The sequence below is a fragment of the Canis aureus genome, unplaced genomic scaffold, assembly GCF_053574225.1.
Source record: "Canis aureus isolate CA01 unplaced genomic scaffold, VMU_Caureus_v.1.0 ptg000135l_RagTag, whole genome shotgun sequence".
NCBI lineage: Eukaryota > Metazoa > Chordata > Mammalia > Carnivora > Canidae > Canis > Canis aureus.
In genome coordinates, this window is record NW_027554445.1 from 69,182 (window position 1) to 85,310 (window position 16,129).

At 53.9% G+C, this 16,129-nt stretch overlaps 1 protein-coding gene across 1 annotated transcript; it reads right to left on the reverse strand.

The window, feature by feature from the left end:
• Positions 1 to 8,883: 8,883 nt before the first annotated feature.
• On the reverse strand, positions 8,884 to 15,927 carry LOC144309655 (uncharacterized). Its single transcript, XM_077890750.1, has 7 exons — positions 15,762 to 15,927; positions 14,509 to 14,617; positions 14,005 to 14,121; positions 12,270 to 12,463; positions 11,622 to 11,678; positions 10,713 to 10,906; positions 8,884 to 10,480 (listed from the first exon to the last, which is right to left on the reverse strand). The coding sequence occupies exons 1-7, from the start codon at positions 15,869 to 15,871 to the stop codon at positions 10,113 to 10,115; spliced, it is 1,149 nt and encodes a 382-aa protein (XP_077746876.1). The 5' UTR covers positions 15,872 to 15,927; the 3' UTR covers positions 8,884 to 10,112.
• Positions 15,928 to 16,129: the final 202 nt, after the last annotated feature.

The window sequence follows — 16,129 nt, forward strand, 5'->3', positions numbered from 1 at the left end:
TCAGGACTATTTCCCTTGGGTGGTCCCGGTAAGAGCTGTTTTTCCAGTCTCTTCCTGCCAACATATTCTTACATGTTTATGGCTTGGAGGTAGGTTAAAATAATGAAGCCTTTATTCCATGATTTATCCTCTACTTTTATGTATTTAAAAAATGCTAATTTCACGGTTGGTATTTTGCGCATCATGAACTTTCATAGTTACTCATTTGGGAATTTGAGAATTTTTGTATTTCAGTATATGGTTTTGTAGTTTTTTAATCCATTGCAATGTTGATGAAATTGTCATAGTTATTCTCTTGTTGTATAATTTAGCTATTAAAAAAAGATTTATATTTTTTCTATTAGTGATTTCACCACTTGATATACTGAGTTGTCTTCTGAGAATTCATTAAGATTATGCAGTGAAACCCCATACGTGTTTTAAAATTCAATCGTATTGTATCATTATATCCATGGTTAAGCTGTTAGCAGAGTGAGAAAAAAAGTAAATAGTGTGATTTGATCAAATGCCGTGTTTCCATCGCTCTCGCTCACTGCGTCAAGCAAGCGTGGTTCACGGTTTTCCTGTTTACTTGTCACTTTAACTTTGTTACACCGCTCTATTCTCTGTCCCCTGCAACTTTGACTTGGCCCCCATCCCCTTTATTTTCTGCTCCTTAATCTTTGCATATTACAACTCTTACATCATTCCACTAATGCTCATGCCTCCTTCTCTTTGGATGAAGCACTGTGGTAGCAAACTGCGAGCATCACCATCGTTTCAGACAGCTCTGGGCTTGTGTCTTTGTTCTGTGACGTGGGAATTGTGAGGCCTTTGGCAAGAAGCTTAGAGTTTCTATGTGTAAAAGGAAGTAATCATATTTAGTTCAGAAAGTTGTGAAATTTAAATAACATGTTGTAAATTTTTGAATACTTAGCAAACTACTCAATACGTTACCTAAAAGGTTTTTTTAAAAATCTGATTCAAATATACTCTTTTCCTCCAGTCTCCCTCCAAACCTCAAATGGCCAGAACTTGATTTTCCCCTATTGTGTTTCTACACAACCTATTGTTCTTTTGAAGGGGGTGTCTCTTCCCAACCCCCATCCCCAGCCACAGCTGCTTTTAGGATTTCCTTTTTGTTTTTGTTTTTCTGTATTTTGATGATCACGTGACCTGTGTGTGATGCGTGCCTGTGTGTATATGTGCACGCGTGTGCTGTGTGTGCCTGTAAGCGCACATGTGTTTTCATTCTGCCTCTTGAATGTGGGAATTGGTGTCTTTCTGCAGTTTGGGATCCTTGGCTGTTCTCTCTCTGGATATTGCTTCTATCTCTGTCCCTCTTTTCCTGGGACCTCAAGTTCAAGTATGATGGGCCTTTTGCTGTGGACCGTGTGTCTTCTGTTCTTTTCATTGCTTCTTCTGCTTGCTCTCCAGTTTTGGTATTGTCTGTTTGCTCTATCTCAGAACTCACCAATCTTGTCCTTTCCTTTGCCATCCGAGTTTTCTGTTAAGCCATCGATGAATGCTTGGTGAAAGGTAGTTTATTTTATAGGTCTAGAATATCCATGTGATTTCTTCATATGCATTACACTTTTCTCATTCAGTTCTCCATTTGTTGCATCCAGTTCTGTCCATCTTGTTACCTGTTTTTCTTACCAGCATGATCTTACTTACTTCACGGTCTTTGCTTATTTTTATTCTGAATTATTGGTTGCATTTTCCTTCCCGTGTATGTTTCTGGTAATTCTTTGGATGTGTGCATAACACAGTGAATGAAAGAACATCGAGGGCCAGATGGTTTATTTAGTTGGTCGATAGTCCCTTCTTCTCTTTGGTGCATTGAGCTGGCCTTCAGTGCCCCTGTAATTTTTCCCTGTTTTTCCCCTGTGGACACTCTGTGTTTTGATTGAGACCCACTAGTCAGAAGCAGGCTCTTTGTCCTCAGCACTGGAAGGCCTCACAAGCACTACGCTAGTCCTTTCAGGGATTTGGAGTGTCATACTTGGTCTTCTTCTGCCCCATGCAGCTTAGTCATCTGGAAGCTCCCACGTGGGTGGGTCTGTGTTTGTGGGAGACCCGTTCTCGCTAGCAGAGGCTCATCCCGTAGGTACTGCGAGGCCACGATAAGCTTCGCTCGGTCCCGTCCCCTTCACCTCCCACCTTCCCAAAGCACACGTCCTGTGGGAATGTCAGCCTTGCATTTGGGCCTCCTTGAGTTTCCAGTGTGTCACTGTATGGTGATGGTGTCCTCTTATCCCAGTGGAGCTGATGTCCTGAATCGGCAAGTGGCCTGGGGACAAAATGGTGCCCCATCATCAGCCTCCCCAGTGAAGCGCTCTCTGTCCTCTGCATGGATCCTTTACCTAGCTCTGGTCATCTGACAGCTTCCTGACTATCGCCAGGAGCACATCTTTTCTGGTTGTTGGGATCGAGGCTTTGGCTTGCACCATGTATGTATGTATGTATCTTCTCAGGAAGTGGAAGTCCCTGATTTAATAAAAAGCTTAGAAATTGTGATTTGTTAATACCTGAAAGATGGTGGTGAGCAAGTTCTTGGTAACTGATGATGCACATAGCGAGTGCCCCATTACTGCTTTTTTAATTGGATGCAGAGTTCTTTCTTCACTGTACACAAGAATGTGTGATTTTTTTCATTCTTTTTTTTAGATTGTATTCAAATTCAAGTTGGTTAACATATAGTGTAGTATGAGACTGGGGTAGAATGTAGTGATTCATCAGTTGCATATAACATCTAGTGCTCATCACTTCACATGCCCTCCTTAATGCCCATCCCCCAGGTACCTGATCCACCACCCACCTCCCCTCCAGTGACTGTCACTTTGTTTCCTATGATTAAGCGTCTCTTATGGTTTGCCTCCTGCTCTGTTTTTATCTCATTGTATTTTTCCTTCTCTTCCCCATGCCCATCAGTTTCATTTCTTAAATTCCACATATGAGTGACCCAGAGGGCTGACACACCCAGCCAGAGAAACAGGGCGCCCGGGCCGCAGGGCAGCCCTGAGCCAGCAGGTATCCCCTGGACTTTACAGCAGCTGCTGTGGGAGGCTGAGGTCAGGGGTGCAGGGAGTCAGGAGGCGGGGCCGAGTCCTGGCACCTTCCCCACCAGAGGCCATCTCCCTACATGCAACAGCGGGCTTCCGCCAAACCTTACATGCAACATGTTCGCCAGATGCCCAACTGCCTGGGGGTTGAAATGGCAGGGATCCGGAGCACCCTGGGTGAAGGAGGACCCCAGAGCTGTGTGGGGCCCCACCTGGCCACTCTCCCGCAGCCCTGTGGCTGCTTCTGCAGCAGAGCTCTTCACTGGGGACCCGCCAGCCTGAGGTCTCCTGTCCCAGGCCCCCCAGACCACCGGACAGCTGACAGGTGGCCCCCGGGGCTCCTATGCCTTTGAGCTCAAGCACGAGCTCCTGTTTGGCAGCCCCTCCATGGCACCTGCCAACCCAGACCCTCTGCAGGCCAGGCACATGGTGGAGGGCTCCTAGGCCCCTGCTGCGGGCTGCCAGGAGACCCCGCCCCAGGCCACAGGATGGCCCCGACCTGGGCAGCTTCCCAACCACCTGCCCTGCAGGAGAGCCTGCCCCAGACTGCCAGCCGCCCCAGCGCTATACCCACACCAGGACTCCTCCTCGGGGAGAAGCACCTGGGCTGTTGGGGATAGGATGGCAAATGACGCCAGGGGCCTACCCCCCGACCTGCAGAGCGTCTGCCAGTACCAGGCCTGTGCCACACGGATGGCAGAGGCAGGGAGGCCCCACTGGAGCAGCATGCGGGGTGGGCGGTCCAGCTCCAGCCTCAGGGTCATCCCTTCCTCTGTGGCCCTCACACCGTGTTTGCATCGAAACGTCCCCGAGTGCATCCGGCTCTGGCTACACAGCGTGGGAAGCAGCATGACAGAGAAGGCGGGAGGCCCGGCCTGGTTTCGTCCTCCATGCTAGCCAGATGGGAGACCACCCAGCCGGGACAGCCCCACCAGGCTGCTGTGCCTGCCGGGACAGGCGGGGTGACACTGACTCACCATGTGCCCCCCCAGCTTGGGCTCCAGTGTCCGTGGGCCTGGTCCCCTCAGGGCAAGGGGAACACACAAGGCCGTACCCGTGTCTGGGCTCAGCGGCAGAGGGCAGGCCAGGGCAGCTGTCGGGCTGCACACAAGCTGACCTCTGGAGGCCAGCCAGCCCTCAAGAATCACATCCAGGAAAGGAACTAGGGGTGGGGGAAGTGGAGGTGGGCGGGGTTGGGGGTGACTGGGTGATGGGCACTGATGGGGGCACTTGATGGGGTGAGCACTGGGTGTTATTCTATATGTTGGCAAATTGAACACCAATAAAAAGTCAATTTACAAAGGAAAAAAAAAGGAACTGACACATGTTTCCTAACTGATGGGAAGGCTAAATCCCAATTAGATATTAGCAAAAATTAAAGATATAACATTTTTCCCATTGATGTTCCAAAATAAAAATAAAAAAGAATCACACCCAGGGAGAGCACCAGAGGCTTGAGCTGAGTGGGGAGCAGAGCCTGAAATGTTGGTGTTACCCCCCACACCCACCGAAGCTGGGACAGGTGCCAGCGGGAGGCCCACGGGAGCGCCACCCTGCCAGTGGGGCAGACGCGGGTGGCTGTGGGTCTGTCCTCAGGTGGGCAGTCCTGGGCACACTCCTCTCCACACCGCAACTGCCACCTCCCGGACACTTCCTTTCTACGTAGAACATGGAGACTGTTCTCCCTCCCACACGTTTTGGGGCAAACTGTTGAAAGATGGGGCCTTTCCTCCCTGGCAGATAATCTCTGGTCCTGGGCACTTGTGCGCTAATGCCACCACGCCTCCTCCATTCACTTGAGAAGCGTCGCTAGAGCCTGACCACAAGCACGGTCCCCGGGACTAGGGTGCGGCCAACGTGCTGTGCCCTGGAGGGTGCAGGCAGATGGGTGAGCCCAGCACCGCAGGGCGAGACTCGCTCCATGGGGTGTGGTGGGGGTGTGTCCTCTGGCTGAAGCTTCGGGATCCTGTGCTCACTTCAGCTTTTCAGAACCTGCTGGAAACCCATGTCAGCTCTGCAAACCACAATTCTTTTTTCTTGAAAGCTCATCAGATTTCTGAAAACCACAGGTTAGAGCAGACACAGTTCAGAAGACACTGAGGAATCCCCTACTTTGGCATCTGCTTTGTCCGTGAGTCAGGGACCTCATGGCTGGAGTTCCGGAAAAGCACACATGCAGAGAAGAGTCTCAGAAGCAAGAGACACACACAGATGCTTAAGTGCTTAAATACAGATTTATTGCAAACCAACACTGGAGAGGGGACTTCGTGGGTGGGCACTGGTCTCCGCGGACCTCAGCTGATGGAGCTCACTGGCCAATCTGTGGCAGCCGCGTCTGGAGAGAGAAAACACACAGGCTGCACCGGCTCCAGGGCCCAGGCCAGCAGCAATGGGCAGAGGACACCCACGAGGACGGCCTGCCATCGGCCGCATGGCCCAGTGCCCCAGCCCGCCACTCTGACGCTGGTGAGCCGCTGCCACGGCAGGCGGAGTGGGCCAAAACACAACACTGAAAACGACGTCAGAGAAGATGACGGACCATGGAGTCCATGGCTCCCCAGTCTCCCGAGTAGCTGGGGTACGGTGCATGCCCCACCTCGTCACACCAGGAGACCCCGACGAGACCATCGAGACCGGTTCTCACACACGTGCATGCCATGAGAGCCCTGGGACATGGGACAGGTGTGCAAATCCTGGGGACCCTGAGGATGGGTCTCAGCAGCTCCAGCAACAGGCTCCGGCCCAACTATGGGGGCAGATCTCTGGGCCCCCTTGGCGACGCTCCTCCCAGCCATCTGGTGTCTGCACCTCCTTCGACCGCACGAGAGCTACCCAATGCTTCCCAGGGGCTGCTTCGGACATATTCGGGCATCCCCACCCATTTCTGGCCACCTCGAGCCACAAACCTGCCCCCACACGACTGACGAGTCAGCTCCCACCTACTCAAGCCATTTGAAGGGGGCCATCGCCTAGAAAGGAGTCCTCCTCAGCCTCCAGGACAGCCACCAAGGGAAGGTCCCAGGAAACCTGCCAGCTGACAGCCCCACAGAGCAGCGGGCATGTGGCCTGTGGGCCTGGGGTGGCTCAGGCCCCACAGGCAGAGGAGAGGCAGGAGGAAAGGCCGTGGCTGTGTCTCCTGAGGGCACCCGGTCAGCTCCCCAACAAGGACCAGGCCCCACAGAGGACGTGGGAGGACAGTTCCTGCTGCGTCTGTGGCCTACTCGGGAAGGTGTCCCCACATCCAGCAGTGCCGACCAAGAGCCCCAGTCTGGTCTTCCCGACAGGGCCTTGCAGCTGGCAGACGCACACACACACCAAGCGAGAGCACAAGCGCGGGTGTGCAAGAGAGATGAAGCCGAGCCCCCCCCCCCCCGCCCTCCTCGGAAGCAGCCGGCCCAGAACCCGCTCCCCGGGCCCAGCACGAGGAAAGGAAGCAGAGCCCACGCAGTAGCAGCAGGAGGAGAGCGGGTGGCCGGTGTCCCGCTCCCCCCACGCTGCTCCCAACACTGTGGAGATGCAGGGCCAGGCACTGTGGGTTCACCCTTTTTTTTAAATTTATTTATGATAGTCACAGAGAGAGATAGAGGCAGAGACACAAGCAGAGGGAGAAGCAGGCTCCATGCGCCAGGAGCCCGATGTGGGACTCGATCCCGGGTCTCCAGGGTTGCGCCCTGGACCAAAGGCAGGCGCCAAACTGCTGTGCCGCCCAGGGATCCCTCACCCTTTTTTTTTTTAAGATTTTGTTTATTGGAGTTCAGTTTGTGCCATGTACCATAACACCCAGTGCTCATCCCACCAAGTGCCCTCCTCAGTTCCAATCACCCAGTCACCCCAACCCCCCACCCACTTCCCCTTCCACTACCCCTTGTTCATTTCCCAGAGTTAGGTGTCTCTCATGTTTTGTCACCCTCACCGATATTTTCACTCATTTTCTCTCCTTTCTCTTTATTTCCTGTCACTAATTTTTATATTCCCCAAATGAATGAGACCATATGATGTTTGTCCTTCTCCCATTGACTTATTTCATTCAACATAATACCCTCTAGGTCCCTCCACGTCGAAGCAAATAGTGGGTATTTATCATTTCTATTGGCTGAGTAATACTCCATTACATAGGTAGAACACATCTTCTTTATCCATTCATCTGTCGATGGGCACCGAGGCTCCTTCCACAGTGTGGCTATTGTGGACATTGCCGCTATAATGATCGGGGTGCAGGTGTCCTGGCGTTTCACTGCATCCGTATCTTTGGAGTAAATCCCCAGCAGTGGAATTGCTGGGTCGCAGGGCAGCTCTATTTTGAACTCTTTGAGGAAGCTCCACACAGTTTTCCAGAGTGGCTGCACCAGGTCACACTCCCACCCACAGTGCAGGAGGGTTCCCCTTTCTCCACATCGTCTCCAACATTTGTTGTTTCATGTCTTCTTAATGTTCACCATTCTCACTGGTGTGAGGTGGGATCTCATTGTGCTTTTGAGTTGTGTTTCCCTGATGGCCAGTGATGCGGAACATTGTCTCATGTGCGTGTTGGCCATGTCTATGTCTTCCTCTGTGACATTTCCGTTCAGGTCTTTTGCCCATTTCATGATTGGATTGTTGGTTTCTTTGCTGTAGAGTTGAATAAGTTCTTTAGAGATCTTGGACACTGGCCCTTTATCTGATGGGTCATTTACAAATATCTTCTCCCATTCTGTGGGTTGTCTTTTAGTTTTGTTGAGCGTTTCTTTTGCTGTGCAGAAGCTTCTCATCTTGATGAAGTCCCAGTGATTCATTTTGGCTCTTGTTTCCCTGGCCTTCATGGATGTATCTTGCAAGAAGTTGCTCTGGCCAAGTTCAAGAAGGGTGCTGCCTGTGTTCTCCTCTAGGATTTTGATGGCTTCCTGTCTCACATTTAGATCTTTCATCCACTTTGAGTTTCTCTTTGTGTACGGTGGTGTGAGAGAATGGTCCAGTTTCATTCCTCTGTGTGTGGCTGTCCAATGTTCCCAGCAGCATTTATTGAAGAGACTTTGTTCCAGTGGATGGTGTTTCCTGCTTTGTCGAATATTAGCTGACCATAGAGTTGAGGGTCCACTTCTGGATTCTCTGTTCTGTTCCATTGATCTCTGTGTCTGTTTTTGTGCCAGGACCACACTGTCTTGATGACCACAGCTTTGTAGTACAACTTGACATCCAGCATTGTGATGCCCCGGCTCTGGTTTTCTTTTTTAATATTCCCCTGGCTACTTGGGGTCTTTTCTGATTCCACACTAATCTTCAGATGATTTGTTCCAACTCTCTGAAGAAAGTCCATGTTATTTTGATAGGGATTGCGTTCAATGTGTAAATTGCCCTGGGTCACGTTGACATTTTCCCAATAAATGAATTCTTCAAATCCATGAGTATGGAATAGTTTTCCATCTCTTTGTGTCCTCCTCAATTTCTTTCAGACGTGTTCTGTAGTTTTTCGAGTGGGGATCCTTTACCTCTTTGGTTAGGTGTATTCCTAGGTATCTCATCCTTTTGGGTGCAATTGTCAATGGGAATGACTCCTTAATTACTCTTTCTTCAGTCTCATTGTTAGTGTATGGACATGCCACTGATTTGTGGGCATTGATTTGGTATCCTGCCACGCCGCTGAATTTCCTGTATGAGTTCCAGCAATCTTGGGGTGGAGTCTTTTGGGTTTTCTAGGTACAATATCATGTCATCTGCAATGAGGGAGAGTTTGACCTCTTCTTTGCCAATTTGAATGCCTATTATTTCTTTTTGCTGCCCAATTGATGAAGCTAGGACTTCTAGTACTATGTTGAGTAGCCATGGTGAGAGTGTACGTCCCGGTCGTATTCCTGATCTTAGTGGAAAGGCTCCCAGTGTTTCCCCATTGGGAATGATATTTGCTATGGGCTTTTCGTAGTTGGCTTTGAAGATGTTGAGGAATGTTCCGTCTATCACTACAGTCTCAAGAGTTTTGATCAGGAATGGATGCTGTATTTTGTCAAATGCTTTCTCTGCATCTATTGAGAGGATCATCTGGTTCTTGTTTCTTCTCTTGTTGATGTGATCCATCCCATTGACTGCTTTACGAGTGTTGAACCAGCCTTGCATCCTGGGGATAAATCCCACTTGGTCATGGCCAGTAATCTTCTTAATGTATTGTTGGATCCTGTTGGCTCATATCTTGTTGAGAATGTTTGCATCCATGTTCATCGGGGATATAGGTCTATAATTCTCCTTTTTGGTGGGGTCTTTGGTTTTGGAATTAAGGTGATGCTAGCCTCATAGAATGAGTTTCGAAGTATGAATGGACCTAAAGTACCACGATGTATAATTTAAAAGCAACAGAGTCAATTTTTACAAAGTTAACTTATCCTTTATTACAAATAAAATTTATGAAGCAATTATAGAGGTTTACAAAAAACACAAAATACAGAAACAGCACAATGAAAGGGGAGGGGAAGGCTTCAATTGTGCTGCAGCCATCACAAGCTGCTGCTCGGGGGCCAAGGCTGGTGGCTCCACTGAGGCAGGTGGCAGTCCGGCCCTTCGATGAACTCGAGAGCCGGCACCGGGACATGTTCCTCCTTCTGGGGTGGCCAAGAAGCAGGTGGCTCCTCCAGGTCGGGACAGTGAATCAAAGGTATGACCCCCAGGTACTTTGGCTTGACCTCAGTAGCTGGCATCTCAGCCCAGGCTTAGCTTTCAGCACCAGCAGCTGGGACCGGCTCGATCACCTCAGGCCCAGGAGCTTCAGCAGGCCCCACAGTCAGCCTCGGGGCGGGGCTCTTGCCACGATGGTTCAGGGTGTTGCTCGGGGTCCGAAGCCGGTTGCTCCCCTGAGTGAGGTGGCTGCTCCAGCACATCAATGACCTCGATAGCTGGTGGTGGGGCCCGTTCGGCTTCCAGGGCTCCCAAGGGTGCAGGTGGCTCTTCCAGGTCGGGACAGGGATTCAGAGGTCTGACCACCACATACCTTGGCCTGAACACAGCAGCTGGCATCACGGTTTGGGCCAAGCCCTCAGCTCCAGCAGCTGGGACCAGCTCAATCACCTCAGACCCTGAAGGTGCAGCAGCCCCCACAGTCAGGGCTCAGGCGGGCTCTTGGGGTGGTTCAGGGTGTTGCTCGGGGTCTGAAGCCGGTTGCTCTACTGAGTGAGGCGGCTGCTCCGGCACATCGATGAGCTCGATAGCCGGTGGTGGGGCCCATTTGGCCTCCAGGGCTCCTAGGGTTGCAGGTAGCTCTTCCAGGTCAGGACAGTGATTCAGAGGTCCGACCATGTATCTTGGCTTGAACACAGCAGCTGGCATCATGGCTTGGGCCAAGCCCTCAGCTCCAGCAGCTGGGACCAGCTCCATCCCCTCAGACCCTGAAGGTGCAGCAGGCCCCACCGTCGGAGCTCGGGCGTGCTCCTGGGGTGGTTCAGGGTGTTGCTCAGGGTCCAAAGACAGAGTATCATCTCCAAGAAGACAAAGTATCATCACCAGGATGGACTTTCCACGTCCCTCTCAAATCAAGGACACTCTTCCCACCGCTCAATGTGTGTGAGTGCAAGAGCCCTGGGAGGTCTCCCCAGACTGCAGCCCGTGGGGATGGGGTGTGAGCCTACCCACTGCTCCGGCCCAGCAACACGGAGGCTTGATCTGTGTGACCCACCCTGTCCCCAACTCGGCCACCCCAGTCCTCCTCACCTCCACCCACAAACTCCGCTTGATGGAGATTTATGAAACGCCAAAGGTAACACTCGGCACGACAGTGGAGCACTGAGCCTGGCAAGTACTGCCCCGTGAAGTTCAGCAGCTTTGTCAGGGCAGGAAATTCTGGGGGATCGTGGAAGTCCTCCTCATAGTAGTCCAGCCAGATGGTCAGGAAGGAGGACATGGTGCTGGGGAGGGACAGGTGGGCAGAGGCGTCAGAAGACAGAGCTCCCTCACACAGAGGTGTCCCGGGGAAGCCCTGCAGGAACCGGGGCCCTCGGCCTCCCATGCGGGGCTGTCGGAGGCCAGTGCTGCTCCGTGTCCACCTGTCACCTGGCGGTCCAGTCTGCCACAGCCCTGCTCGCTGAGGAGGGGCTGGCACAAAGCCTCTGTGCATGGGAGCCCATGACCAGCAGTGTGACCATCACTGTTTTTCCTGGGGAAACTTCCCTCCCGTGGGTCTGCCCTGCCTCACTCATGAGGGGCCCCCAAGGGGTGTCCTTCCACTGACTCTAATCTCCCACGGGGCGGGGGCCGTCTGGTCCGTGAGCCCTCACTGGCTCTCCTGAGCACCTGCCGTGCACCCGGGTCCAGGTGCCACCAGATTGGTGAGTGCGATGCTCCCCACACCCTCTGCTCTGGGTCCCAGGTGTGGGGCAGACAGAGGGTTGGGGGGATGGGCATGGAGGAGGTCACCCTTTGGTGTCCCAGTGCTCTCCCACAAAGCCGACACCCCACCCACGGCTCTCCTTGCTCTTTTCCTGAAGGGGCCTTAGACCCTTACCCTGTCACAGGAATTGCAGACGTGTGGGGTGAAGGGTCGAGCAGCCCCTCCAACCCACAGCCCCCTCGCGGCCCTCCTGGAGAGGGAAGGCTCCCCTGCATGGTCCAGAGCTCACTCACATTTCCCACTGGTCCAGGATTCCTTCGTTCTTGCAGGAAGCTACGATGTATCGATATCTAGAGGAGGGCAGGGGGCATCACATGAATCGTCCTGTGGACCCGATCTCTCCTCATAGCTGCTGTCACCTCTGAACCCCAACTAGTCCAGAACCCTGGGGGGCCGTCAGCTCTGTGCGTGTGGCCATGGGCAGCTCCTGGAGAAGCACCTGCACCTGCTGGCACTTCCTGAATGCTTGAGGAATGAAAGGGCTCCGGCCAGGCCCATGGCTGATATCCGAGTGGGCCTGGGCGCCCAGGTGTCCCCAGGGACCCCTACTCCGAATGCCCCAGGATATAGACCCCAGATGGACTCAAAACTCCCTTTCAATGGCAAAACAGGCCAGCTCAAGACCCTGGTGACGGTGAGGAGGCGGCACAGGCTTTGTCATGGGGAGAGAAGACGACTGATGAGCACAAGCACAGCCCCTCTAGCCGACCTGCCACAGGCCAGGCACCGGGGGCTGCCCTACAGGACCCGACTAGGCCCTGTGTGACTCTCCTCCAGTCGGAGGAGCAGCCCAAGGGACCGGGAAGTTAAGCAACATTCCCCAAGACTCCCAACCAGTAGGTGGCCCATCCCACTGGGCTGTGGAGGGTCAGAGTGCTCACTTTGCAAACAGCAGGTCCAGCACCTCTTCAGGGGTGCCATATTCCACCAAATAGTTAAGGAATTCAAATATGGACAGGTTATCAAAGCGCAGCAAGGCGGGCACCAGTTCTTCTACCTGCTGCTCCAGCAGCTCCCTCCGGCTGGGGGTGGTTGGGCAGATCCGATTCTTCCTCAGGGCTGAGGCCCTTTCAGCCTGAGGTGGGACAGAGGGGATGTGCAGCCTGCACTGTAGCCTCCAGGAGACCTGGGAGTTGGAGCGCAGACCACAGCCCGAGCTCTCAGTGGCTGCAGGGGGCGGGGGGGGGGGGAGGAGTGCCCACAGCAGGGACACGGGGCTTGACGCCTGCGGCTCAGTCACTTAGCATCTGACTCTCAGTTGTGGCTCAGGTCATGGTCTCAGCATCCTGAGATCCCACCCCTGGCAGGCTCTGCGCTTGGGGCAGAGTGTGCTTGAGGAGCCTGTGTCTCCCTCTTCTGCTTCCTGCTGTCTGTCTCTTAAACTGACAGACTATCCAATAAAGAAATAGTTTTAGAGGATAAATTTTCAAAAAAATTTGGATCAATACAAGGATCTCAAGTGGGAGGGGTCAGTATCCCAGGGCCGCTTGTCAGCTGAGTTTTGACAGCACCTCCCTGCATTAACGGCTTCACCCCTTGAATTTGACCACACGCCCCTCTCTCGAGGTGCCAACCCGGAGACCTTTCCTTGGGTGGGAGGGCCCAGGGTGTGAGGGCTGCAGGATGTTCAGCACCGCCCTGTGATTTGGCAACAGAAGGGAATCGCATCGAAGTCCTGCATCAGTGAAGGGCTCAGTGGCTGTGGGAACCAACTGGCCTTCTGACATGTTGTGCAGCACACGAGGCCCCTGTGCCCGACCCCGGGAGCGGGGGCAGGGATGCGCTCCTTCAAAACCTAACTGCAGAGCGATAGACATAGTACAGTGAGCCCCGTGTCCCTTTGGGGAAAAGTCTCCCAACTCACCAGGACCATGCTCAAGCCTTGGAGAAGGTGGGGAAGGACGTCAGGCCAATGGGGCCTCCTGGGAGCACCAGTTAGGAGAAAGCATAGCACAGTGCAAACTACTGGAGACCGCATGCGATGAGACATGGTGTGTCTCTTCTTAAAAAGTTTTTATGGGCAGCCCGGGTGGGTCAGTGGTTTAGCACTGCCTTCAGCCCAGGGCGTGATCCTGGGGACCCAGGATCCAGTCTGACATCAGGCTCCCTGCATGGAGCCTGCTTCTCCCTCTGCTTGTGTCTCTGCCTCTCTCTCTTTGTCTCTCGTGAATAAATAAATAAAATATTTAAAAGAAAGCATTATAAAAAAAGTTTTTATTATTTATTCATGAGAGACACACACACACGGGTGGGGGGGCAGACACACAGACAGAGGTAGAAGCAGTCCCCATTCAGAGAGCCCGAGGCAGAACTCGATCCTGGGTCTCCAGGATCAGGGCCTGGGCGGAAGGCAGGCGCTAAACCACTGGGCGACCAGGCATCCCCTGAAGGCTCTATTCTGATATTCCTACAAATCTGTGCACAGGGACTCTGCATCTGGCCCAGGCAGGGGCAGGGCCATGGGGGCAAGTTTGGGGAGGAGGGGAATCCAGACTCCTGTAGCAGCAGGAGTCTAGGGGGGAGCCGAGGGGAGCAGCAGGCTGGCTTCTGGGACCTGGGGCCCTTCCTGCTGCATCGGGGCCCTGGGTGTCGGGTGGCCCCAGCCCCTGCACTCACCTTGAACCCTTGCAGGTCTCCGTTAGCTGTGCTGGGCTCCTTCCTGATCACCACCGGGGTGTGGGGGATGTCCTCTTCCTCCCGCCTCCGCCGCCACCCCTTGTCCCATGTGGAGCTCTGTAAAGACCGTGTGCGGCAGCCAGGCAGGAGGCCTCAGCGCCCGGTGTGGCCGCCTCGGCTGGGCCGCACACCCAGCTGACTCCATTGCAGACACACCACAGCACAGTTGGCACACACCTCCCCCAAGGAGAGCAAAGGGATGCGGCTGCAGGGCCTTGGGTTAACTCCGGGTCATGTAAGAGGCACCTCAGGAATCCTGTTTCCACCCTGCCCACCGTGACATCAGGGTGACCCTGAAGGGGTCACCGGGGAACCTGCTGCCCTGCAAGGTCCTCCAGCCTGGATGCGACCTGCCCACACATCCCTGGTTCCCTGAAACTGAAGAGGAGGGGATGGGGCTGCCCAGGATGGCTGGCACAGGTGGCCTGGCCTGCTCTGTATTACCCTACAGCGCCTCCTGAAAAGCTCCCTGAGGTGTTGGGTTTGACGGTGGCACCAGCGTCTCCAGCATTCGAAGCAGCCGCATCCCTGGGGTTCCTGGTGTTGCTCAAAACTGGGAAAGCCATCAGGGAACATCTTTCAGTAGCAGAAGTCTCCTGAAAGTGAGCCTGAGGTGGGGCTGCACTAGAATGTGGGGGCCCGGGTACAGGGGTTCCAAGTTCTGTTGGCCTCTGTTGTGAAAGAAGTGACCTCACTGCCTGGGACCCCCTCCCTGAGTCCACTCCTGGAGGGAGCTTCAGGAGCAGCGCTCGGGGCTGCCAACGCCCCCCCCCCCCCCCGCAGGCAATGGCCTGTGTGCACACAGTGACACAACCGCACCCCTGTCTACAGGCCCCAGGGCAAGACTATGTGCAGCCAGGGCCCCAGCCTGGAAACACACCTGGGTTCAGACACAACTTTCCATTCTTCCCTGGTTTTCACCCCAGAGAAGCCGTTGTGCCTGTCGGGGATAGTCTGCCTCTTGCCTGTGGGATAGGGATTATCCTAGCAGGTGCTTCCTCCAGATGTCCCCACGCCACTGTGGCATCATATCTGTGACATTGGAGGTGGGTGTCACGTGCAGGCAATACCTCCCACCACATGTTCTTCCTTGGTGTGTACATGCGTCCAGGCCCACAAGGTCCCTGTGTGCACACACGTGGGCACCGTTACCCTCATTCTGGAGGCCCAGAAGATGACAGTCCCACCGGGGCAGGGATGGGCAATAGCTTCCCACAATCCTAGGCTCCTGAATCCAAGGCAAACCCTACAGTAGGTGTGGGAGTCTTGGCCTAGAAGGTGTGAGGCTGTCCTTATCCTGAAACCCTGCCTGTCATGTTACGGGCCATTCCGTCATTTCCACTGGGTGAGCTGTGGACAGCGGTGCACCCAGTGGGTCACCCTGACCTGGGCTCTTCCTCAGACTGGAACGTGCTGGAATGCCTCCTGTCTGGGCTGTCAATGCCCACCCCCACCCCATCACATCCCCATGACTGTAGCCAGTTCCATCCACACAACCTTTTCTCAGCCCCCTGACAAAGGGGAGGGGCAGCCTTGGCCCCCAACGGAGGACACAGAGCTGGCTTCATGCCCCCTTCTGCCTCCTTCCCAGGCTGTGATCCTGGCGAGGCAGTGGGTCTTCACCTCCTCCCCTCAGTGGCCCCCTGGAGCCCCAGCTGCTGCGTTTGTCAAAGCCCCACAGTTTGTCACAGCCTCACCTCCGGAGCTCAGGACCCAGGGAAGCACCAGGCTCTCTTTCTAGGGAGCAATTTGCTCTTTCCATTCCTGATATTTTTCCGTATTTTGTCCATCTTCCCCCCTGGAGCATGAGCTCCGAGAGGGAGGATCTGGTCTGTTTATCAGCTCGGGCACTATCTGTGCTCAGGGCTCAGCAGCTGAAGGAGAAGGTGGGAGGATCCATCCCACCACGGGCCAGCTCAGCGGTGGGAGCCTTATTGACTTGGGGCATTTTAAAATACTTGTGCTTTTCTTTTCTTTTTTTTTTAAGGAAACTCTGTGCCCGATGTGGGACTCAAACTCAGGACCCCGAGATCAATAACCACACGCCCTTCAGACTGCTCCAGGC